Source organism: Barbus barbus (assembly GCF_936440315.1).
Source record: "Barbus barbus genome assembly, chromosome: 12".
Lineage (NCBI taxonomy): Eukaryota > Metazoa > Chordata > Actinopteri > Cypriniformes > Cyprinidae > Barbus > Barbus barbus.
Window position 1 is genome coordinate 17,112,048 of NC_136740.1, and position 27,105 is coordinate 17,139,152.

General features: G+C 37.8%; 2 protein-coding genes across 2 annotated transcripts; both read left to right on the forward strand.

The window, feature by feature from the left end:
- The first annotated feature begins 322 nt into the window (after positions 1-322).
- On the forward strand, positions 323-7,048 carry LOC306877677 (uncharacterized protein). The gene is made up of 2 exons (XM_079429579.1): positions 323-726; positions 1,938-7,048. Exons 1-2 carry the CDS (start codon positions 372-374, stop codon positions 6,044-6,046), a joined length of 4,464 nt encoding a protein of 1,487 aa, XP_079285705.1. The 5' UTR covers positions 323-371; the 3' UTR covers positions 6,047-7,048.
- An 8,411-nt stretch (positions 7,049-15,459) lies between these two features.
- Positions 15,460-26,616, forward strand: LOC306878546 (uncharacterized protein; the record flags this gene model as incomplete). The annotated part of the gene is made up of 10 exons (XM_079430981.1): positions 15,460-15,601; positions 16,931-17,589; positions 19,137-19,658; positions 19,949-23,394; positions 23,532-23,742; positions 23,912-24,070; positions 24,162-24,251; positions 24,339-24,534; positions 24,627-24,834; positions 25,390-26,616. The coding sequence occupies exons 2-10, from the start codon at positions 16,977-16,979 to the stop codon at positions 26,614-26,616; spliced, it is 6,672 nt and encodes a 2,223-aa protein (XP_079287107.1). The 5' UTR covers positions 15,460-15,601; positions 16,931-16,976.
- Between the last annotated feature and the right edge of the window lie 489 nt (positions 26,617-27,105).

Sequence of the window (27,105 nt, forward strand, 5' to 3'; positions counted from 1 at the left end):
TAAGCTCCGCCCATTTTCACATCTCAACCATATGTTGTATTATTAAATGGCTTACTGTTTTAATATATATATATATATTTAAAGATTTATATCGTATTAATCCACATCGTATTATATTTTATTATTTTATATCGTATATGATCCTACTACAGCTAAGGCTATAATATATAACCTAAATATTAATTTGTTCAGACGTTGCATGCTGACCTTCCTGGAGCCACAAGAAACGTAACCTAATTAATATTCATGAGCGAAGCTTTCGCCATAGTAGGATTCGAACGTTTGCCTTCCCCCAAAAGAAACACTGTCCTTTACCGCGAAAAGTGCGGCGCCTTTCCTATGAAGGAAAGCTTGAGCTGGCTACAGCCATTATGGCTGCTGTTTATGCTGCAAATGGTAGTAGTTTGCAATCTAATAATGAAAGTTTGTCATCTGAATATGAGAAAGGTGCAGGCCAAGAGGTAAACATCGATCTAGTGAGCAATAGCAAAGCCAGTAACACGGACGGAGAAATGGACTTAAGTCCCAGTGGCCCTACATTGAAAGCCCAGGACCAAGTCGAAGTTGTTGCAGCCAATGCTTCAATTGCACCCATGAAGATTAAAGTAGAACAAGCAGAGGAAGATGAATGTGTAGTTGTACATATAGACGAGGTCGAGGAAGAAAATGTGAGTGATATGTCTACCAATAAAGGAGACTCGTCTGAAAGAGATAAAAGTGCTGAAGGTAAGCAACTTTTTTGTTGTTGACAACACCCACCTATCAGTTAGTTTCTATCCACATGCTATATTTTACCTCTAAATAAATAAAGTCGCTTAAACATAAATTCACCTCATCTTACACTGTCTATGACTCTGTGCGATCATATACACATAACCCTGACATCATATTTTGTTATAATCGAATTGTGCAAATGAAAAACGTGCAGCTCATTAATTATGGGTTATAATTTGCGTTAAAACAGCAGAATTAATTTGCACGCGTCGATCATATGGAATGACAGGACGGCAGCAGTACTGCATGCCCATGAGGAATTTCTGTATACACACGTCCTTCTTGCTGCCTGTCATTAATTCTTAGTATAATTTGACTGGTTTTGGCTGGCATTTCACAACAGTGAGGTTTTCGGCTTAGATTAAATAAATTCTATGTCATTTCAAACCAGTTTTGCAGTCATTGTAGTAGATGCTGGTTTCTCGTTCATATAATATGCTCCACCTTAACTGATATTGCAGTATTGCTATGTTGCCAGTAGATGGTAGGCTTTACTCATATTTTAAATTGCGCATGTGCGAAATAGAAAAAAGAAAGAATAAGTAGGTGAATGAAATGTTATTTTAAAGCACTATTTTTCAGCGTTTTAATTTCTCTATATAATATGTTTGGGAAATATATTTTAACATTTTGTTAGTGTCATAATATTTTTGGCTTGTTGGATATCTGGTCATGTGGTCGATATCATTTAAGGTGGAACAAATCATTCGAATAAGACGCTGAATTGTTCTGTCGTTACCTGGCAACAGAGCTGCAAGCAAAATGCAATTATTTTACAGCTGTGCAAAATGTAATCAATGAGATCATTCTAACCATTTTTTTGTTTTATGAATGTATTTTTGTTATTCTCATTAAGAAGTTGCTAAGAAAAAGATTGTTTTCCTGTTTCTTTACTTATCATTTGTATAATTATTTCTTTATAATAATTAGATTATTCTATTTCTTTTTTTATAACAAGCAATAATAGAGACTATTAATTTTTGTCTTGTTTGTGACCCTAAACCTCTGTACCTGAACAAATAAATAATTTCCACTTTAAGATTATTGTTTTTTTCTTCCTCCATTATTTTTAATTTTATTTGTTGGCTCTATACATTTATTTTTCTCTCTCCTCTGGTAACAGGCGTCGCCTTGACCTCCCATTTTCCCCTTTCTATTTTTAGGGGATTGGCCATTTCGCTGTGAGGATTGCAGTGAGGCCTTTGGGAACAAGGAGGACTACCTAGAGCATCGTAGCGAGCATATCCACGATGGTCCCATAGTCTGCCTGGACACAGATTCGCAATGGGATGACCTACTTATCTCGACCGATGGAGGCCGAAGAACGTTGTTCTGTGCTCTTTGTGGTCAAAAGTTTTCAAGCTCGAAAGGCTTTTTCAGCCATCAACTGAAGCACCGCAATCAAGTCATTAAACAGGGGATAGGTGATGGTGAAGGTGCAGTAAGGCAGAAGCTTTTCGAATGTAAGGATTGTGGTAAAGCTTATTCCACTGTTGGTCAGTGTCTCAACCATCAGCGTTCACATAAACAGGCCTCAAAATCTGTTTTTCATCAGCTCGCTCATCTAAAGAAAAAGTCATTTCGGTGCCCCACCTGTGGACGCTGTTACTCTCGAGCTTCGGCTCTTGACGCGCATCGTCGTTGTCATGAGGTAAAGCTAGTGAAATCCAAAATCTGTGAAACTGAGAAACTTAATGAAGCTTCAGGTCAAACCGAAGACAGTGGCACAAGCCCTGAACAGAACGAGGAGCATGAGCAAAAGGTTTTTCAGTGCTCCTGTGGCAAATCTTTTCGTACCATGTGTGGCCTTGGCGCGCACCAGAGATTTTCAACCAGCTGTTCAGATGGAAAGGTGAAGGAGGAAATTAAGCATCCGTTTGTTTGCTCTGAATGCAACAAGACCTTCGTTAGCTCTGTGGCTCTGTTGTGCCATCAGCGTTGGCATAAAAGACGGGCACAACTTGGCTGCAATGGCCAGCCGTATAAATGTACAGAGTGTGGCAAGGTCTTCACCTCACTTACGTTCTACAATAAGCACCAGCGATTGGCGCACAGCGAAGAGCTTCCAGCAAAATCATTCCTTCATCAAGTTATCCAGCTCAAGAAGAAAGCTTTTGAGTGTGAGGAGTGTGGTCGGCGGTTCTCACGAGCATCCGCCCTGCAGTCACATCAGCTCTGTCATACTGATATCTTCTGTGACATCATGGAGAAGAAGTCTGAGATGAGCACCGCCACTCAGCCAGTAAAAATATATCAGAATGACAATGCTGACAGTGTTGTTTTTCATTCTCAAGACATATCACATGCTCAAGTTCAAGAGAAAGATTTGAACTATAGTCACACAGCAGAAGAGCATGAGACCGTAGATGTTGATTATGAAGTTGTCCATATCACGGCTTCAGATGATTATGAGAACAACAATGGTCTCTCTCAGGATCAAAATCCTGATCTTGAGTTAGTGTGTGAATCAGACCACGAGGAAAAAGATGACTTGGGTCAAACTGAACGATCCTCCCTGCAGTTAAATCCAGAAATTGATGTCAAAATTGTACAGATTGATTATGAGCAATTAAATGATGAGCCATTAATAAATGCAGAACTAACAAGCAAAAGAAGTCCTCAAGAGGCAAAGTATAATTGTCCACATTGTGATCGAAAGTTTGTGAAGGCTTTGTCCTTGCGCTGTCACATACTTTGGCACAAAGGGTGCATGGGGAAAAAATCAGATGGGAGACAGAAGTTTAACGTATTGATACCAACTAAGAGGACACTTTTAACATGTGAGGTTTGTGGCCATGAAAGTTCCTCCAAGAGTTCTCATTACTTTCACATGGGCAAGCATGAGGATAAAGTAGCGTATAAGTCTATTTCTTACCAACTTGCAAATCTGCAAAAGAACAATATTAAATGTGAAGAGTGTGGCAAGTCTTTTTCCCGACTGTCTGCATTGCATTCTCACCAACAGTATCACAATAGTAGAAAAAAGGCCTTTGCTTGCTTGGAGTGTAACAGGAGCTATGCCACCGCAAGTGGTCTGTACAACCACCAGAAGGTTTGCTGTGGCAGTGCCAAAAACGAAAAGGCAAAGCATTTCAACCCAACCAAGTCACTTTTGGGCCCAAAAGTTCATCACTGTAAAAAGTGTGGTAAAGGTTTTTGGTCTATGGGAGCTTTCTGTCATCACAAGCAAAACCACTTGGAGTGTGCAGATGTCGAGATGAGGCCTGCGGGTACGCCTGCCTCTGAGAACATTAACATTCGACGTAAGAAAAAGGGTCGTAGGGGTGGTTATAGAAAAGTGCACCCTATGAGTTCAAAAGAGGAACATAAATGTGACGTGTGTGGCAAATCATACCACATGCTGGCTTGTTTTCTTAAACACAAGCTTGTCCATGACCAAGGTGTTCAACCTGCTGTCAAATCTTTTGACTATCAAGTCCAACAGCTGAAAAAGAACTCCTACCAATGTCCCTACTGCGGAAAAGTTTTCTCCCGTGCCATGGCCCTCCAGTTTCACATGAAAAGTCATGGCTTTGAAACTGGCCTTCCTTTGATTGACTCTGACTCGTCTGAGCGACCTCAGTGCCCAACATGCTATGCTTTTTTTGCATCTGAGTCAATACTACAAAATCATCAGAAGCACTGTTCAAAACCAGAGGACAATGTGGAATTTGCAGAAGAATGTGGGAAAATTGGAATAGAGGAGCAAGATGTATCCTCGCAAAAAGCTGAAGATGTTTGTGACCCTTCTCAGTTGGCTGATTCTGGAAAAGAACAGAAAACATCTTCGACTTCGGATTTGAAATATAAATGTCAGGACTGTAGCCGAAGCTTTTCGGTAATTGGTGCACTTAATTTTCACAAGCGAATTCATCGCAAAGGTTACCAATCTAAAAAGCTGAAATCCCGTTCGGCAAAACAGTTAAAGCTTGGCAAAGTAAAGTCAGATAAGTTTTCGTCAAAATCGTCTTTTGCTTGTGCTGAATGCGGAAGATATTTTAGCTCCAATTCGGCTCTTGGCACACACAGGCGATGGCACAAAGACAAAAAATTTGCCCGATTTCTCTCAAAGACCAATAAGATACGCTCAAGGAAAAGTGTGGACGGTGGACCATATTTATGCAATGTATGCGGGAAAGGATTCTTTTACCTTTGTGTTCTTCGCCGGCATCAGCTACATCACCCTCCCATGGAGGCTCAACCCCAAAAAGAGCACGAAGTTGCTGAATCAAATAGTAGTTTTACCTGTCCAGATTGTCAGATGTCTTTCTCAAGTGGGTCTCTTCTAACAACTCACTTTGCAGAACATCACAGCAAGCCTTGTGAGACTGAGAAACTCCAGTCTGAAATCCTCCCTACAGATGAGTTGGGTCCACCCATCAAACAATTGTACATATCCAAAACAAACGAGAAGACTAAGGTGCAACACCATCAGTGCTCCTACTGCACCAAGAGCTTTTTGAACATACGTGGTCTTCGGGCACACAAATGGCAGAAACACAACAAGGTTAGCGAAAAAAACACTGCGTCTCTAGGAGAGCGCTTGTCATATGAAAAGCCCTTTGCTTTTCAAGGGGTCGTTCCTAAAATGTCAACTAAGAAAGAGCTAAAAACTTCTATGGAGGAAGAACCCATGCAGCGTAGTCGAAATGTAGAACTCACTAAATGTTTTTTCAAGTGTGATAAATGTGCTAAAGCGTTTCCTAGTGAGGAGCAGTTAAATGCTCACAAAGAGGTTGCAAAGACTCGTCCGCACTGCTGCGCTCTTTGCTGTCGAGGTTACTGGACTGAAAACCAGCTTCAGCAGCATCTCGCATGGCACAACGAAGTACGCCAACGTCTCCCAACCGAACTGCGATACAGACTGAGTGCTTCCATGGCACCTGGGACTTCAGACAACCTGCAGGCTTTATCGCACAGATCCGAGTCTATAATCAAGCTGCCTGTAGCCCTTGTAAGTCCACAACTCAGTAGCCATAAATGTCAGCACTGCGGAAAAACGTTCTTGTCACCTCGTGCTCTGCAGCAGCACCAGACTCTTCACAAAAATGAGGAGCCTTACCATTGTTCTTTGTGTTCACAGACCTTTACTGAAATCAGAAATCTTATTGACCACCATCAGGAGTGCTTGGGTGATAAAGAGCTAAAAGACAGGTACTCTACTACCGCAGTAAGAGGCGCTCTTCACCTAACTTGCATTGAGTGTGGGATTTCCTTCAAACAGGAAACAGAACTGCATCAGCATTATATTGAGCATGCACGTGGGTTCTAAAATGTATGTAAAAAATGCATGAGAATGGACATTGGTTTCTGGTACATTGTTTACTGCTCATACACTGATTTAATTTAGTATTTGATTCAAGTTTGTTACCTACTGTGAGTGTTAGTATACAGTAGAAGAACTGTATGTCTTAAAGAGGAAGGAAAATTGCCACAATCAGCTTTTAAATTCTAAATTTTTGTTGAAATTGTTGTAGAGAGAAAGATGTCTGCTAAGCATTATCACGGATGTTCTTTAAACCAAATAGTGTGTTCTAATTACTTAGATAAAAGTTGCATATGTCTAGTACTCACTTTAAAATCTCTTTAGACCTTTAAACACTCTTTCAAAGTGTTTGTGTATTTAGGGGGTTTTAAAGATTTATTTTTTTTCTCTTTTTTTGATTGCTCAGTTTAGTGCCTGTGCTGCTTTCTGTCATCTTGTACTTTGAAAGTGCTGTTAATTTAAACTACAAAGGTGTTTGTTTACATGTTATTTTTAAAAAGTTGCCTTTTTTTGGAAGCATTACAGCTTAAATCTTATGTTTGGTCGTGCTAGACATTGATTTGTGATTTGTAAAGCATCTGTTCATGCCATTGTCATTGTTCCTTTATTGCTATTGATGTCAGCATAGCATAATCCACCCTTCTGTAACATTTAGGTTTTGGTTTTACTTTTTAATTTTTTTTCATCTTCATTGAAAATCATTGTGGTTGAGGTTTAATGTGTCTCTCGGAAATGTTGTGACTGTACAGACAATTATTGTCTACATATAATGCTAAGTTCCTTGTATAAATTCCCTCAAGTCATGTTAATGACATAAAGAATGTATGAATAAGATGCAAACTGGTCAGTAGAGGCAGGGTTATTTGTGTAGGCTTGACATGTTGAATCGTAATTAGAATAGCACATCATTTGAACTGAAAAAACTTTAAATTGAACAGTTGATGTTAACATTCCATTTTGTGAAGCCACTTTTTATTTGTTTGTTAATAAAAGACCATCCATTAATTTAAGTTGATTCGTTTTCCAAAATTGTGAGATTACCCAGGAATTAAACATTACATTACTTGAATAGGTACAAAATATGCATGCACCCAGATGGAAGAGAAATTCCAAGTAAAAATTATAATAATAAAAATTGTGGACTGAAACTTATATTGATGTATCATCAAACTTGACCTCAATATGTTTTTACTTGCACTGAAATTTAAGTTGAACATGGTAATTTCAAATGATCTCTCCCAAATACTGTTGTTTGCTAATAGATATAGTGTGCGCTGAATGCCTTAAATAGATATTTGAAATAAGAAATTAAATGGTCAATTTAAATGAAAAACTGTCTTTATTATTTTGCCTTGTAGATGGGCCTTTTTCATGTTGCTATAGTCTGTTAATTCTCCCACTCCCTCTTTAAATACAGTGGTGGTACAGAAGCCGTGGGAATAAACCATTTTGGTGGTACAGTGTCACTGAATTGTATGACATTTTTGCGTTTATCATGCTATTTGCCCTTGAGGTGGCTTTTACTTTTCCTGTGACATCACTCTTAGAGTAAGCAGTGATTCTGCGACCCATAGACATCTTGGTTTCATCCTTTGAAATGCTTTTACCAGCCTTTAATGCAGCAATTTCCAACTGTTGCCTCTTTGGGGGCGTTTCTGCCTTTTCAACTAGTGAAATTCATGTTCAATGAATTCATGTTGGGCAATCTACGACTTTCCATTTCTTTGCCCTAATAAACTCCTTGACTGAACTGGCAGGGTGATTTGGGTCATTGTCCTGATGCAATATGAAGCGCTTTCTGTGAAAATTGTATTTAAACACTATAACCCACATGCTAGACCAACAGAAAGAAGAAGAAAAGTGCAAACGGTAAGTAATATTAATGCTGAAGAAAGCTAAATGTCATTGAAAATACAAAAATGTCCCGAAACAATTCCCAATGCTTACACCGAACTCTATCAGTATTGTTATATTTCACTTTAACGTGCCTGCCCTAGTATAACGGCCATGCAAAGTCTATAATTCTCTTTATTCGGCCGTTACGTCTATCAAATCTCCATCCGTGGTGCATATGAAAAGATCCGTGTAAAAATGATATAGAATAAATCAACAATAAAGGATATTTCTTCATTCACACGTCCTGGTGGATATGTTGTTTTTTCAATGTGTCTCTTGCATTCCGCACTGTAGGCTATACAGTTGCTGCACAATAGTTCTGGACAACAACATCTTGAAAGCTAATGTTATTTTCACCTATTTAAAAATAAGGGAGACCAGGGATGAAAGTAACACTTGTTGTTTGAGCATCAGTAACTCAGAGTCAGTGGTTGTTTGTGCTAGATCTCTCAACCTTTGATATATCGTAGCCACACTTGTGTAATCACAGATTATGTGAGTTAATGTCAAATACAAAGCGTTCCGTTGTTACAACCTACCCCACCTCTGGGGGGATTTGGAACACAGGCTGGGGATGGATGTAAAAGTGTGAGGTAATTTGCTGAAATAAGACCCACACTGACAATTTATGCAAGAACTTTATTGAAGAACAAAAAGTTTTGAATAAAGTGAACCATTTAAAGTGACAAAAACATTGTATTCCCTTTAAATGTAGCACAAAAACAATTGCTGTGTGTATCTGTGTGAGTGCGCGTGTGTACTGTGTTCCTGTCACATAAGGGTTCAGTCACTTGCTGTGTTGCCATCTACCTATTTTTATGTGAATTTTGGAATGCTGGATGGAAATGTCAAGATGCACAGAAATTCTAAACGACGTGACCTACAAAACTCCAGAATAGACATAATCGTAAAAATCATTGTGGCTGCTTGCACACTACACAACATGTGCATTGGTCAGTATAACACATGTGTAGAGCATCCACTAGGAGGATGCCCAAGGGATGGGGATGACAATTAATTTCCAGTACACCACATTTTCCTAATGCAGATGTTTTTTTCTTAACCTTAAAGGGATAATTCACTCAAATCGGAAATTCTTTCATCATTTACTCAGCCTCAAGTAGTTCCAGGTTTGGAACAACTTGAGGGTGAGTAAATGATGACAATTTTCATTTTAGAGTGAACTATTCCTTTAAATTTTGTGTTGCGTTACAAACATTTTTATGTTCTGCTTTCAGAAATAAAGTTTAAGTTATCTTTTTCTACTGAAAGTCATTGATTTTATGTTGATAAGCTGCACAATGACAGTGTCACGAACTCAGCCTCTGTGGCTCCCTCCGATCCTTCATCAAATGCTGCCGCATGAGGTATTAAGAACAGAATTTGATCTCTACTAAATCCTTGATTTGGGCAGGCTACCTTCAGCAGTATTTCTTTCACCTATATTTTAAAGAAACACACACACACAAATATACTTTAAAACATAAAAAAGAAACACCTTTCTGTGAAGCAAAGCTAAATTTTCAGCATCATTACTCCAGTCTTCAGTGTCACATGATCCTTCAGAAATCATTGTAATATGCTGCATCAGTGTTGGAAACAGTTGTGCTGCTTAATATGTTTTTCGAATCTGTGATACTCTTTTAACGATTCTTTGATGAACAAAAAGTTAAAGACAACAGCATTTATTTAAATAACAAATGTTTTGTAACTATACACTACCGTTCAAAACTTTGGGGTCAGTACATTTCTTTTTCATTATTTTTGAAAGAAAGCAATACTTTTATCTATTTATAAGGATGTGGTAAATTGATAAAAAGTGATAGTAACATTCGGTGTTCAATAGATCATGATACTGTACATTACAAAATCAAGATTCATTTTTAAAAATGCAATACACCTACCTTCAGAGCTGCTGTCTGTGGATGTTACAGGTATAACGTGGAGAGCAGTGATGAAAACTGCATCAACATAGAGAGTGGCTTCTCCTTCCTGTTGATAAAGCGTTTGGGTGATTGGCTGGGTCATTTCCCAGTCCCAGAAAATCATACAAACACTAGCAATATATAACGAAAGAATATTGATTATAATCACATTCACAACAAAGGCATAATGTAGACAAGATAAGATAGCATATGGAATAAAATGGTAAGTGTTTTCAACTATAGTTTTAACGCAGTAGTCGAGCTTGCTGAGTGGAATATTGGTGAAATTTTCGCGGTGCATAAAACATACAACATGCCTCAAATGATTATTCATATATGTAAATATGTCCTACTTTAATGACAAGAAGAGGCAATGAAGTTATTGTGGGAAAAAAATAATAAAGTATACCTGCCACAGAAGAAGACGTTCTCCTGTCCGTCATGTTTAATGTATAAGGCAAGCCCAACTCGGGTATCAAATAGGGATGTAACGATTACCGGTTTGACGATAAATCATGATAAAATTCCCCACGGTTAGTATTACCGTTTCATATTTTAATTATCATTAAAACCGTATTTGATTACCGCGATCTGAACAACTCACGATAATAAATACTGTCCATCATAAAGCAGAGTGTAACAGTGTCACGAGCGCACGGCAGCAGAGTTTCATTCCGAGTGAAAACAGGGCGGAAATGCTGGGAGGTTTTAAAAGAGTGCTGAGGGAATTCTACACATGAATATATCAATGAATTAATTATATGAATGTACCTCTGAAGGATCTGACTGTCTTCAGAAACGATTCGATGGCATTTTGTTTTCATCTTAGCTCCATGTAATACCTAAAGGAAGTGTTCTTAAACACAATACTGCTTTGTTCGCGGGAATCAGCTGTAATTCAGCTTTTCCATATAAACCGCCACCTGCTGTCAGAGAGTGGATTTACAGACACTCATTTACATTCAGCCTGTGTGCAGTTTCTGTCTGGCCAAAAAACTGACCAAATTTGCATGACCTGCTGTAAATTTTAACCGGTTGATGAAAAACAAGCTTATGTGGATTCTACACATCTAAACAATTCAGATAAGCAATATAGAATTATTTATGGAGCAGATAAGTGGATAGAGAGTTGGACTCTCCGGTCCGGCAGGGATTGTAGGTGGGGGGAGTGAATAACCAACACTCTCTCCACCTTCAATACCACGACTGAGGTGCCCTTGAGCAAGGTACCGAACCCCCAACTGCTCCCCGGACGCCGCAGCATTGGCTGCCCACTGCTCCAGGTGTAGGTTCACTTGGATGGGTTAAATGCAGAGCACAAATTCAGAGTATGGGTCACCATACTTGGCCACACACCACTTCCCCCTCCCCTTCCCCTTATTAATCAATTATCATTTTGACTTAACTTTTCTTTAAAGGCTGAAATGTGAGGTTTACCTTTATATGAAACTTTTTCAAAGCTTTATTTGAACATTTACATTATTTATTTGAACATGCTATTAAATGGGTGTCAGTCAAGTTGTCATTTAAAATCCAGACCTCATTGGTAATGTTATTGTTTTAGTGATTATGCAAACAAAAAGTTATTTTATTTGCTGTTTGTTGATTTAAGTATAAAACTTGAAGTTATTTATGTACTTTTTGAGCATCTCCAGCACATTTTAACAATACCGTGATAATACTGATAACCGTGATAATTTTGGTCACTATAATCGTGATGAGAAATTTTCATACCGTTACATCCCTAGTATCAAAATTATTTCTGAATTTCCCAGAAGTAAATCCGACTTGAGAGGCCATTCACGTCCAATTTCCGACCAGGAAACTCGTATTTACGATAATTACGATAGCACGTGAAGGCAGCATAAGTCATGATTAAAATTGAGAAGGCCTGTTCCAGAGATAGCCACGCATGTCCATGCCATGACACCCACTGCCACCATGCTTTACAGATGAGGTTGTATACTTAGGATCATTTGCAGTTCTATTTTTTCTCCACATTTGTAATTTCCTGTCACTTAGATAAATCTTTGTCTCATCTGTTTATAAAACTGTCCAAAAAATCTACTGCCTCACCTTTGTGCTTTTTTGCAAACTCTAATCTTGCCTTTCTATTTTTGATGCTGGTCAGAGCATATTGTCAGAGCATCACGCCAGCTTTCTGGAGGTTGTTGGTGATTTTACAGGCATGTATTTTAGGGTTCATTTTCACAGCTTTTATGCTTTGTCTGTCATCAACTGCGGTTGTTTTTCTCAGCCGATCAGGGGTGGGTTTCCCAAAACTATACTATGCAACTATGCAACTATATGCTCGCAAGTTCCGTCGTTACCAATGGAGTTCAATGGAACTAATGACCATAGTTAACTAATGATGCTTTTGGGAAATGCACCCCTGGTCGTTGTTGGTTGCGGGTAGTTTCCAAAGTCTTGATTTCTCCATGCCCTTTGTTTTTGCTATAGTTCTAATTGACTTCCTCTTTTCTTTTAGCATCCAAATTGCTTGCTTTTCTCTCAAAGTCAGCTCCCTTGTCTTCATCCTGGTTTGTGTGTGTCGTCATCGAATGCAAGACTCAGAATGCAAAAGCAATGGATATAACTGATACGACACATTCCCTGCTTTTAATATCTAAACAATTAATGTAACAGGACACAGCTATTTCAATATTTCAAAGATTATTTGATAAAACAAAAAGTAGAAGGATAAATAGACTTAAATTAATTTGATTAATTCATAATTTAGCAAAAGTGATCGTGGAGCAAAGAACTGGGGTAGATAGGATAGATGAAATTAATATTTCCAGTAATGATTATTCAATGTATATAAAGGGAGTTGACGAAAAGGAAATACTTGACATTGTTAACAACTGTAAGAATAAATATTCCACTGATTGTAATGATATTGACATGTCGTTAATAAAAAGTATTATAGAACATATAGTAAAACCATTTACACACATTTGTAATCAGTCCTTTTTAACAGGAATATTCCCTAGTAATATGAAAACAGCTAAAGTTATTCCTATTTTTAAAAATGGAGATCGTCACTGTTTTTCCAACTACAGACCAATTTCTCTTCTTTCCCAGTTCTTGAAAATTTTAGAGAAAATATTTGTGCGTAGGCTTGATAATTTTATAGATAAACACAAAGTATTGAGTCATCATCAGTAATGGTTTTAGAACAAACAGGTCGACTTCAATGGCTGTGATGGAACTGGTAGAAGAGATTTCTTCTTTAATGGATAATAATGAATATACTGTGGGGGTGTTCCTAGATTTAAAAAAAGCTTTTGACACTATCGATTATGCATTTTTAATGATGAAACTGGAGAGATATGGTATAAGAGGGGAAGCTTTTGCTTGGATAAAAAGTTACCTCGATGACAGACATCAATTTGTACAAATTAATAATGTTAAATCAGATTTAATGAAAGTTACTTGTGGTGTGCCGCAAGGTTCGGTGCTAGGCCCTAAGTTGTTTGTACTGTACATAAATTATATTTGTAAAGTATCTACAGTATTAAAAATGGTTTTGTTTGCTGATGATACTAATTTATATTGTTCTGGGAAAAGTTTGGAACAGCTTCTGAATACAGTGGAAATAGAATTGAGGGTTTTCAAAAAATGGTTTGATGATAACAGACTTTCACTGAATTTAAGTGGATTCAAGATTTTTATTCGTCACATACACAATTATACAGAGTATAACCAGCAGTGAAATGTAAGTAAAACAAAGTTTATAATATTCAGTAATCGACAAAGTAACAATAAAGTGAAACTAATGATTAATAATAAGGAAATAGAAAGAGTACTAAAATAAATTTTTGGGTGTTATAATTGATCATAAATTGTGTTGGAAATCACATATTAATCATGTAAAAACAAAAATGTCTAAATCCATTGCAATATTAAATAGAATAAAACATATTTTGAATGAAAAAACTTTATATATATTGTATTGTGCGCTCATAGTTCCATACATTACTTATTGTGTGGAGGTGTTGGGTCACACATATAAAACCAACTTAAATTCAATATATAGGTTACAAAAGAAAGCTATTAGGATTGTTAAAAGGGTTGATTATTACGAACCAACAAATAAATTATTAATTTACATGCATTAAAATTTGTCAGTTTAGTTGATCTATATACTTTACAGACAGTAAAGTTTTTAATAATTTACTTCCAAATTGTATTCAGAGGCTGTTCAAAATAAGAGAAAGTCAGTATAATTTAAGAGGATTGTATATGTTCAAAAAAGTAAGGGCAAGAGCTAATGCAAAAAAGTGCTTATCTGTTAAAGGGGTAAATCTATGGAATAAATGTGATAAGGAACTAAAAGTATGCAATTCACTTTGCCAATTTAAGAAAATGTATAACAACAAGGTGAAAAACAATTATATGACTCAGTATAAATAAATTGTGGTTGTATTGTTTAAAAGAGTGTGTATTTTTATGTTTGTTTTGACTTATGTTTGTACATTTTGGGAAATGTTTTTGTTATATTGTTTATTTTGTGTTATTTAACTTAGTGAAAAGTGTCACCCATTCAGTTAATTATGTATAAAGGGTAGGCATAATAAGCAAGGCTTCTGCCTACTCCTTTTTCGGTAACAATGTATTTTATTTATTTATTTATTTTGTGAAAATTTGTTTGAGGACCGGAATAAATTATTGATTGATTGATTGATTGATTGATTGACAGCTGATCACAGACCTGTGAGGCAACTGTTCCAATACTTATGCTCACATCAGATAGAGGGATGAAAGTCTAAAAGTGCTGAACTCCTTAGCTGGTAAAACATCTATGTGTTGAATTGCCCAATAATAAATCGTGACATCTAGTAATAGTTTTGGGGAAGTCATGGCCTAATGGTTAGAGAGTTGGACTCGTAATCCAAAGGTTGCGGGTTCGAGTCTCGGGCCGGCAGGGATTGTAGATGGGGGGAGTGAATGTCCAGCGCTCTCTCCACCCTCAATACTACGACTGAGGTGCCCTTGAGCAAGGCACCGAACCCCCAACTGCTCCCCGGGCGCCGCAGCATAAATGGCTGCCCACTGCTCCGGGTGTGTGTTCACGGTGTGTGTGTGTGTTCACTGCTGTGTGTGTTCACGGTGTGTGTGTGTGTTCACTGCTGTGTGTGTGCACGTTGGATGGGTTAAATGCAGAGCACGAATTCCGAGTATGGGTCACCATACTTGGCAGTATGTCACTTCACTTGTCTCATATTCATCTTTTAATCATATTTACAGATTTCTTGACTCCACAGCAAACAGAGCTATTTTGTCTTTACTGTCCCAAAACGTATGGAGGGCACTGTGTATATATATTATACTTTGTGAAAACATGGTAATTTAGTCAGTTGACAGTGAACAATAAAGATTTTTTTTGTGCATCATAAAGTGCATGTGACCTCAGTGCTTTGCCCTATATAATGCTCTGATATTAACGAAATATCTTAGATAAATATCAGCTTACCTCTACATTTCGCCCCACCAGTTTCTGAGGTGCGAATGCGATGCGATCACTGAAACTACTATTTTTTTTTTTCAAGGACTACAACTGTTTCTGTGAACTACAACTCCCACGTAGAATCTCAGTTTGTGCGTGACGTCACACAACTGCATATCAGTGTTGTGATACGGCGATCTCGCATAAAGCCCATCAGATAATGGCAAAATCAATGGTCTATCAAGAAAATGCAGAGTAGAAAAGATGCTGGGAGGATGAAAAAGAAAATCGGTGAGTTGGGGTTTATAATGGGGCAGTTAATGCATTGCTGTGGAGTCACAAACACTCGCCATATAACAGGCAGTTTTGCACACAATGGGTCAGAACAGCAAATCCTCTTGTTGGTGAAACATGGAAGGCTCTAACCGATGCACGAACGAGAGTAAACAGCCACATTCTTGTAGTCGTGTTCATTTCGACTTCTCTTTCCTTCGTTGCTCAAATGATTTTATTGAACCTGTGAACTGGACAAAACCTAGTTATTATGTACATTCATAAGCAGCAGATGTATCATATCAATAACCACTTGAACAGCTTTCTTTATATTTACACCTCACCAAAACGACTACTAAATTAGCCTACATGACATAACATTGCATTACATGAATGTTGCATTTACTCAATTATTTTATCTAACAATTCTAATTATAAGACAGTTGCAGCTTTATTGATTGAACGCTGAGAGTGCTTGTATAATCCAACAGCACTTTTCATAATTTGTTTCACTCCATATGTATGTATTGTATGTATTCCAGACAGGCTGTCAGTCTGTGTATTAGTGGTGGGATTTTTCATAGACCCTTTCTGTAGGTTACATTGATAGAGGAAGCATGATTTTGTGTGAGTCATTGAATCATTCATTTTACCAATTTGTTCATAAACATTGATTGATTTAGGAAGAAAAAAACACAACTGCATTGTATCGGAGATGCAGTGGTCCGATTTTGCTTTGGCATTGTTCAGAACTATCTTCATTTGCAGAGCAAAACTGACAAAGTATCTGTGGCAGTATGTAAAATGTATGTGCCTATAACTTTTATAACTGTAATACAGTTTTTAATTAGTTACCCTGATTAATGATCAAAAATCAACATGTTTATTTAATAAAATAATTTAGAAGATTTTATATTCAAATGCGTTCTTATTTAAAAAACAAGTAGGTTTAAAGTGCCCATATTATGCCCGTTTACAAGTTCATAATTTTATTTTTGGGGTCTTCTAGAATACATTTAGGCCTACACGATTTATATATATGTCAAAACGAGAGATGAGATGAGAGGTTAATGTATAAGGCCCACTTTATTGGAAGGCTATTCAGATATCCTTAAAAAACTTAGATATGACTGGGCTCTATAGGCACACTTCCTCGACCATGCTAATTATTGATATTTACATGCTAACATGTCTAAAAAAAAATCTAAAGTTAGATTTATACAACCATACATTTTGGTTATTTTTTTGTTAGTTCAAAACTGTGTGGTGCATTGTGACTTTAGATGTGCATATTTTTAGTGTGTTCCTCTTATTTTTGTAAATTAACTTGCATACTTTCTGTTTTAGGAGAACTTTAGAGACCTGAATTCAATTTAACAAGAAGTTGAGCATCATGGAGCTTGCTAATGACCCACTCTGTGAACCATCTGCTCCTGAAACAAATCTGCACAATGAGCACCTTTCACTTTCAGACCGCCTCTCTCCTTTGCAAGCACCATTAGATAATATTATACATGGAATAGAGGCTACAGAGGGTACAGAAAGAAACAGTGGCCTTGAGTTGAAGCTGGACCTATATGTCCCAGCTCCACCAATAATAGAGCCTATAACACCTGTAGAGGAAACAGTGGAGCATTGTGCACTTCCTGTAGTAACAGAAGAGAACAGCACACAACCTGAAGCTGTTAAAGAGGGAACAGATGAAACTGACAACGTTGAAGACTTTCATTGCAAAAATCAGTCAAGTCTGGCTGAGTCGAGTTCGGATACTGTGACAGAAGTGGAATGTGAGCATGCATCCAATGAAACAAGCTCATCAGACGTGACGGCTGCAAGTTGTGTGCCTGTAGAGCCCATAAGCTCTAATGAAACACCAAAAAGTTGTGCCAATATTAAATCATCAACTGGAAGTACTGTATATAATGCAGACAGAAAGAACATCCCTGCAAAGAAGGACAAATTTAACCCTTTGAAAATTGACATGGCCAAAGTAATACCTCTCACCTGTAAGTAATTTGACTCTTATGTGTGTTTCCCCATAGTATAGATAAAATGTTGTTATGGTCGTCATATACAGTTGAGGTCAAAAGTTTACATCCCCCTTTCAGAATCTGCAAAATGTAAATTATTTTACCAAAATAAGAGGGATCATACAAAATACATGTTATTATTTAGGACTGATCTGAATAAGATATTTCACATTAAAGGTGCAATAGGAGATATTTTACAGAGGAATTTACCAATTAATTAATAAAAAATCCTACAATGTGATTTCCTGGATTCTTTCCCCCATTCTGTCTCTCATAGTTGAAGTGTACCTATGATGAAAATTACAGGCCTCTCTCATCTTTTTAAGTGGGAGAACTTGCACAATTCGTGGCTGACTAAATACTTTTTTGCCCAACTGTAGCTCTCTTCTAACGAGCTGGTTATCTGAATCAGGTGTGTTAACTAAGCGCGGGAAACTAAGAATTGGGAACCGCTGGGCTACATCATTTGTCATTCACCAGTGAGAAAACTTTATAGCACAGTTAGTAAAAGTACTACAATACCAGGAAGGAAGATCAGGTTGATTATGTTTGCCTGCCATTCTTGTTCTGGTATACAGAGGTACAATACATACGTTGACAGGCAGGTAGGAAAGCCACTTAAAACGCTCGGACCGAACATTTTGATTGGACGAACATTTCTTGGTCCTACACCTTCCACAGAATATATAAATACATTTAGACCACTGAACTTAATGATTGCTATCAGGATGTGAAGGGACGTTCAACCAGAATAACAAAAACATTTTCTAAAGACAATCACCTATGGCACCTTTAAATAAGTTTACATATAGTCCACAAGAGAAGATAATAGTTGAATTTATAAAAATGAACCTGTTCAAAAGTTTACATCCCCTTTATTCTTAATACTTTGTTGTTACCTGAATGATCCACAGGCTCAGCTGTGTTTTTTTGTTTAGTTATAATTGTTCATGAGTCCCTTGTTTGTCCTGAACAGTTTAACTGCCTGCTATTCTTCAGAAAAATCTTTCAGGTCTAACAAATTCTTTTGTTTTTTCAGCATTTTTGTGTATTTGAACCCTTGAATGTATGAATGACTGTATGATTTTATAATCATACAGTAAAATAAGAAAAATTTACACATCTCCATTTTGTTAAAATGTTTTCACTTAGAAATTATTTTCTCTTGTGGACTATATGTGAACATATTTTATGTGAAATGTCTTATTCAGCTCAGTACCAAATATACAATAACATGCATTTTGTATGATCCCTCTTATTTTGGTAAAATAATTAACATTTTGCAGATTCTGAAAGGGGGTGTAAACTTTTGACCTCTAATGAATTTACAAATGTTAAAGTTGGCATGAAACTGAACTTGATATTATTTTCTTAATGAATATTACTGGTGTTAATTTGAAATATTCATACATTTAATTTTTTAATATTAATTTAATTAATTTTTAATCAAAATGCCATAACTTGCTCTTTCTGTGACTCACTTTTCTAATATGCATTGTTTTGTTTTTAATACCAACTTCTAGCATCCCAACTGTCACTACAGTGCCTAGAATGTCACATCATCTTCAGTGACTCCAAAAGCAAAGAACGGCACCTTAAAATGAGCCACCCTGCAGAGTATCAACAGTGCATTCTGGGAGATGCACTCTTTACTTGCTATGTTTGTGATCAGCATTACGCCTCCTCCACAGAACTCATGGCCCATCAACGCACACACACAGGAAACGAGCGGTTTAAGTGCCCGTTCTGTCATGAGGCCTTCTACCAATCCTGTGAGCTAACAAGTCACAAAAAAAAAATACACTTCAGCAAACATGGATACACCTGCTCGGAGTGTGGCAAGCCTTTCAAAACTTTTACTTTGCTCAGATACCACCAACGGGTACACACAGCAGAAAAGCCTTTTGTTTGCATGCACAAACAATGTGGTAGAAAGTTTTCTGCATCCAAGTCTCTTCAGCACCACTTAGAAAAACATCAGAAAGAAGATAACCAGGATGACCAGACAAATGCTTCAACCACCACAAAGAAAAAAAGAGATAAAGGTAAATGACAAACTTTAAAACACTAAAAAGACATCAAAGGTGATCTAACATCCAATATCTGCTGATATGTACAATAAAGATAACAAATTTTAATACCTGCTGATAACCAATAAAGAACCAATAAATTGTGCATTCTTATATTATACTGTGCTTGCGTCACTCATTTTAAAAATCAAACCTGATTAGAAAGATAACGATGGATCCTCTTTAAACATTCTGTGTCATCGCAGATTGTTAAATGTAAATGTTGTGGTGACCATTTTATTTATTTATACTTAATTATTCTGCAGGAAAAAATGAGTGCAAATTCCCATGCTCACTGTGTGCTGCAGTCTTCAAGACTTCTAAAGCACAACTTCTTCACATCAAAAATAAACACTCTCAAGAGTCGCAAAGTAGCACTGTGTTGGTGCCACAACTAAAGCCACCTGGACCTGCTCTGACACAGACCACAAATGGACAACCACAGACTCTGATCATGGAAACTTTTGGACCTGCACCACAGCAAATGAATAAACTGGATCCTGAGCAAATTAAAAGGCTAATTGAAAAACTTGGAAATGTACAGAAAGTGAATCAGTTGGTTATATTGCCTTTGCAGCCACAAAGCTTTGGGTCACCCCATTCACAGCCATTAATGCAACCATTACATGTGAATTTTACAGAGTCAACCGTTCAGCCAACACAATGTAAGAAATCTGACACAGACTCATCGAAAACAGAGCAAATTAACCTTCAATTGTCAGCAGAAATTGGAGATTTGCGACAAAAGGAAACTGTTCTGTCACAAGAAGAAAAAATGATTTCATCAGAAAACTCAGAGACCCAAGTAACAGCTGTTGAACTGATGCAAATGGATGAAATTCATCTTGAACTTATACCAATACAGACTGAAACTTCAGTTTTGCTGGATCAAACACCTTTACAGGTTGAAGTACCACAGAATGATTCTGTTAATAAGATTGCACAAATAGCAGAGGAACTTATTCCAGTCACACAAGGCATTGCAGCTTCAGAAAGTAATAATGAACCACCTTTAATTCCTCAACCGGAAACTGCAAAGTCTCACAATGTGGAGGAGGACAATGTGCCAGTTGACACAGTAGCATTAGAGGAAACGGTTACCAATGTAGAGACGCCATGTCCTAAACAAATTCTAGATTCCATAGAATTGTTAGTAGAATCGGAGTCACTGGTGATAAGTGAACAGTGTGACGTAGGCAAATTAAGTGAACCTCAAGAACTTCAGGAGATCCGAGCTCAAAAGTACCAAGCTGAGTCAGAGAAGGAACCATCCATGCCAGTGGAACCACAACTTCAGCTTGATTCTCTCAGCACTGTGCAGAATGACACTGTAATTGACCTTCAACAAAGCTCTGTGCTAACACCAGACCAGACTAGAGCCAGTTTACAGGACTGCCCTTTTGTTCAGAAGAAACTTCCAACAAAGAAAAAAAGATCTAAGAAACAATTGGCTGACAAAATAGAGACTAAAGAGACAAGTGAAGTATGTGGTGGTAAGGTAGCAACAACCAAGAAAGTTAATACTTCAAAAAGTACATCAAAAGTAATTACTAAAAAAAGAGAAAAGGCGAAGAACAAAAAACTTGTCAGATTTGGACCAGCTGAGAAGAAAAAAACCTCTACACCGAAGGTAATAAAAACATCAAAAACCAAACAGAACCAGCAAATTAGCAATCAAGACCAAGTTCCTATTTTGTCTCAGCATGACAATAAATTGGATTTTAACCAAAAAGATAAAAAACGAAAGGGGGTTGAAAGTCCTTTAGAAGCAGCAGTGAAGACAACGGGTCAAATTACTAATTCATCAGACACTGTTTTGGTGGAGACAGAAGCAACACAACAAGTGAAACCCCAGAAGAGAAAAATTAAGAATCAAAACAACTTGGACAAGAAGTCAAACTCTATCCAGGAGGCTCACCAAGATGAAACACTGGTACCTGTACAAAAGAAAAAGAAGCAAGGAAAAACATCTGAAAATGAATATCCCAAGAAACCTAAGGTTAGGAAAACCAAAAATGATCGTTTGATGAAAAATACCCACAAATTACCAAAGCATAAAATAACACAGGCAAAATCTAGACCTAATGTACCAGATCTGGCTCACATGGAGAAACAAGCATTACTCTTATTAAAAGGTCACAAGCAGCCTCAGCTGAAGGTACACAAGTTGGATGCTACTGAACTCGAGAAGTCACCCTCAAGCAAGTGTGATAACAAGGTGCGGAAAAAAACAAAAACTGCACCGAACAAATCCTTGAATGCAACACACCAAAAGAAAACAAAATCAGGTGGAAATAATTTGTTACAGTGTCAGGTAGAGCCCCTTTCATTTGAAATGGCCTATTTTGAGAACAGCCCTGGTTCTGTGACTACAAAGCCCAAAATTGTACGGAAACGCAAAGCTCCTACAAAGATAGACCAGGAAATTGCATTGAGCCCTCCATATTCTCAACTTACTCTTGGGTGCCAGGACTGTGGAAAGACATTCTCAGAAGTGTCTGCTTTACAGGAACATATGGCATCCTGGCACTCAGCTGGAAAGGCAGCCTTCCCAGATGAGACAATTGATGTTGCTAAAAAACGAGTCGTAAGACCTGGTCCTAATGAAAAATGTATTCCAACTAATGTCTTTGAAATTCAGGTTGCAACAGATTGGGACATGGAGACTGAGGTGGGGGAGATTGTGGGAGAAAGACTTTCATTCCTAGCATTAAGTCCGTCTCCTTCTTTGACACTTGCTTCTGGTGGTGTTGAAGGAAAAGAACAAGAAGGAGACAAAGATGTTGAAGGAATTGTTTCTGGACTTGAGCAGCCTCCTGTGCAAAATCCTTTAGAAGTTTGCAAGATCCCTTCACAGGCCTCAACCCCAGCCTTAAGCAAAAGTATCATGCCCCAGGAGCTCACAGAAAATACTAGTGAGATTGTGTCACAAAAAGAACAGTGCCATGAGGTCGGGTCCATCACTGAAACTTCTTGCGCTGAACTCAAAGATGCAGCAGAGGAAGAAATTAAAGAAGAACTGCCCTTAGAGGTGAATTTAGTCATGGTTGGAGAAAAAAATGCAGATGACAACCATAACACTCAGATAGGTAACATTTCGAGTGTCTCTCAAGAGCATGAAAGTGAAGTGAGCAATTTGTGTTCTCAATCTCAAGAGTCCGCAAAAGATGCCAGTGTAGCATTGTCTCAAAATGTTCTTACTGAACCAGAGATAAAGCAAGAAGAAGAGGAGGTACTTGTTCGTCGAGTTGATGATCATATAATAGTGATGGGAGAAAATTCTACGACAAAAGGTAAAAAAGGAGTTGGAAGAAGCCGGGGAAAGAAACTGCTTGGAAGAAGAACTAGCACTGAAAACAGAAGTATAAAGGACATGGAAGGAAATAAGGATCCACAAGAATGCCAAGTTCTCCATCATTTGTGTGTACTTGATACTCCGGAGGAAAAGAATAAAGAAAAGGACATGAATGAAGTTAATGCCTCTGAAACTTGTCAACCATCGTCTTCTGAGGAGGCTCCTGAGGAACAGGTTGTTTTTGAGTTGGACTCTGTTACCACAAGTGTAATGGATATTGTAAACTCTGAAGACAGTTCATTTGAAGAATCTAGAGAGCTGGTTCGAGATGGCAGCTCTCCTGGAATCATACTGGAAAAATTCTTGACAGCTCGTGAGAGAAATATGGAGAATCCAAACCCCCAGAGTCGGACTAGGGTGAGTGATTTTGCATGTTTTCCAGACTCTTCAGATGTTGTCCTTTAACATATGAGTACTGACTTTTAAACCCTTTTAGAGAGTATTGAGTATTTATTGTGTCATGTAATGTATACAGTATGTGTATTATATATCAGAGTTACCTAATGTTCTCATTCAAGGCAAACACATCATCTGACGTGAAAATAGAAGAACGTTCTTCAAATCTGGCTCACCACAGTCTGATTTCTTCTGAGAGTAGTGCGATGCGTGGAGTACAAATGTTTTTTGTCAAAGATGAAGACCACTTGACTACAAATGAGATGTTTCAGACACGTCAGCCCGTCCATCATCGTGTTGCATGTCAAGGTCAGTTTTAACTACATTTTTTAACTGAATAAATATTAGTTTCTGTTCTAATACAGTTGTATCAGGAAAATTGTTGGAGCAGCTTATCTGCAAAATCTTGCAAAACCTAAAATTGTGTATAAAATCAAAATCTTAATTTATTTTGCAAATTCTTCTGTTCCTCTTTCAGACAAGAACAGAGATGGCCCATCTTCGGACTCTCATGTAGTACCCCTGCAGCCCTACAGCAAGCAATGTATATTTTATCCTGTTAAGGAGGAAGAGAGGGAGCATTTAGTGGAGCCTCCTCAAGCGGATCGTATGTGCTTGAATTCGGAGGAACTTGCAGGTGAGAGACTTCATTGCACTGTTAATTGCAATGTTTTTGGTTTTTTCATTCACCTGTCCCACCTAAAACTTCCCAACTCTAACACCTGTAGGGGCTTCATCTGGAATTGAAGAATGTGATGAAATCAGGGTGGGTTCAGTACAAATGGACTTGCAGCATCTATACACAACATCTGAAGAGGGTAAATAAAAGAATAGGAAGTTTAATGCTTTAATGTGTGGTCTGTCCTGTGAGCTTAGTTTCAGAGTGTGCTTTATTGTTTTTGTAGGTGATGTTAATTCTGAACAGCAGAGAACTCAAGACTTTTTAGAATTACTTTCTGAGAATTCAGACACGGATGAGGCAGATAATGTCCACTCTGAACCAGAAGCCGAAACTATTGTGATGTCCTGTTACCATGGAATACAGAGTAATGGTACAGTACATCAAAATGTCAGAGAGAGATGTGATCCAAGTGGGAGAACGTGAGTATTGGTTGGCATAGCATAAAATACTAGGAATGCCAAATTACTGTCACTCAGCAGTCTTTAACAGGAGTTTTTTCTCTTTTCTTTAGAAACGTGGCTGCCTCCCAAACAAGTTACTCAGAACCAGAGAGGCAGCTCAACTGGAAGCCCATTAACTACTTTAATCAGTATTTTAGTTTGGACACGTGGAAAGAAATTGCTATTTGCACAAGGGAAACATCAAAACTGCCAAACCTTGTTACAGAAAAAGAGGTTGCACAGTATGTGGGAATCCATATTGCAATGGGAACTCTAAAGGTTAGTACATGACAACATTTGAAAAATGGGTCACTCCTAAAAGATGGTGACAAACCATGGTCTTTAATATTTCAATCATGGAAAAAAAGATTTCAAATAGTCAGATAAAGCACAATTCTAAAACAGTTTATTAAATAATGTGAATTTGTTTGACTTCTTTTGAATGTTTTTATCACTAATATGTGAATTTGTCAAGTGCCCTGAAAAAAAAATCTGCCCCTACACCACTTTTATTGCATTTACAGATATTTATTTATTACTCATTTAGTTTTCCTGGGTTTAACATTAGTGCAAGGCTTAAAAAGTGTAAAAGAAGAAAAAAAAAACTGCATGTCCCATTATCCCCCCCCCCCCATAACCCATGATTTTTACATTGAAAAATATATGGTTCGTTTAAAAAATATATAATTATTGTTACATTGTTTAAAATATAGAAATTTTATATTTTAGTCTAATCAGTAGTATGTTTTAAGATTATATTGTTAACATCTTATTGTTGTACTTTCTCAAAAACTGTTCAGAAAATCTCTCTTTGTCTGTTTTTCTACTACAAAGTTTCCAAGCACGAACCTCTACTGGGAAGACTGTACACGAGTACCTCTGATCTCCGATGCCATGTCGGCTTCAAGGTTCTGTGAGCTCACTCGTAAAGTGAAGCTGGCCAGTTCTGGTGGAGCTTCTGATCAGCATTCTGAAGAAAGGAACAGAAACCAGCCTGGACAGAGTAATGAAGCAGACAGTAACAAAGAAGCACATAATTGCACGAACTTAAAGACAGATCCTTTGTGGAAGGTAATGTCATTAATTAGAAGAGTTCAAGACGGTTGTCGGGGACTGAAGCGACATGGAAACTATGGGGTAGACCAGTACCCCCTTCCTTTTCAAAGACACCCAACCCATTCTTTACTTCACACAGTTGTCATAAATGGTGGAGGGTTGGTTGTGGACTTCAGTTTGAGTGTAGATTACTCCAATAGAGAAGATGTAGTTGAGAAAATGGTGTCTAGAGGTAAGGAGAGAAACGAAGGGATGGTGTTTCTTTGCAAACCGGAGCTTTCTACACCTTCTATGCTAGAGCATCTTTTAGAGACTGGTGTGCAAAGCGCTGGTAAGGTCGGTGGGGCAAGAGGGCAAATAGGTGACGAGTTTGTGAGCTCTGATGGAAAACTCAAGCTTTTCAGGTGTCATCATGGCTTCATCCTTTCAGCAGTGGTAAAGGAAAAACCTCGCTCAACATCTCTTGTCAGCGGCTTCGAGAGAGCGATTAAAGCTGCGAATCTCAACCGTGACTTGAGAAGTCTTTATCGCACTCCCTGCACAAACTCAGCACTCGGCACTTGGCCACAGTCTGTTCTCTGGGACTTGATCGATCTGGTTTTGGTAAATGCATGGATACAGTATAAGCAAGATTACAGTCATATTACAGATCTGTTATCACTTATGGCATTTCGTTTGGAGGTGGCCAAAGCATTGATTCTCTCCAGTGGTGTTGACGCACAAGACTCGTCACCTCCCTGCCCTCCTGCTCCAAAACTACATGGTCCAGATACAAACTCAGGACCTTCTCAGGTTCTTGAGACCCCTTTGCCTGATGAACATACACGTTATGATGGCTTTGGACACTGGCCGGAGCAACTGGCAGAGGGCGAGGAGGCCAGGAGGTGTCGTTTTCGAGGTTGTGAGAGAACATCACGTGTGCGGTGTCTCAAATGCTGTGTGTTCCTGTGCATTTCTCGAAACCATAACTGCTTCCTAAAGTTTCACAGTCAGGGGTCTTCATGAGGCGTACAGACTGTGCACATTGTAACTTAAACTTTTATTACTCATTTACTTAAATAAGATGATTAAACATTAAGTTATTGCTCATCATGACTCAAAATAAATCCTGAGCCATCCATACTGTGGGGAAAAAAATTTAATTTAAATTTTTAATTTTAATGGTAGGTTTATTTGAACAGTGAGAGAAAGAATAACAAGAAAAAAAATCCAGAAAAACGCATTTCAAAAAAGTTATAAATTGATTTGCATTTTAATGAGTCAAATAATTATTTGACCCCTTCACAAAACATGACTTAATACTTGGTGGCAAAACCCTTGTTGGCAATCACAGAGGTCAGATCTTTCTTGTAGTTGGCCACCAGGTTCGCACACATCTCAGGATGAATTTTGTCCCACTCCTCTTTGCAGATCCTCTCCAATTCATTAAGGTTTCGAGGCTGACGTTTTGCAACTCGAACCTTCAGCTCCCTCCACAGATTTTCTATGGGATTA

Bases quoted from the DNA above. Each gene is read 5' to 3' on its own strand.
- LOC306877677 (XM_079429579.1), top strand. From the start codon at position 372: ATGGCTGCTGTTTATGCTGCAAATGGTAGTAGTTTGCAATCTAATAAT. The intron at 727-1,937 runs GTAAGCAACTTT...TTCTATTTTTAG, and splicing joins AAGAGATAAAAGTGCTGAAG to GGGATTGGCCATTTCGCTGT.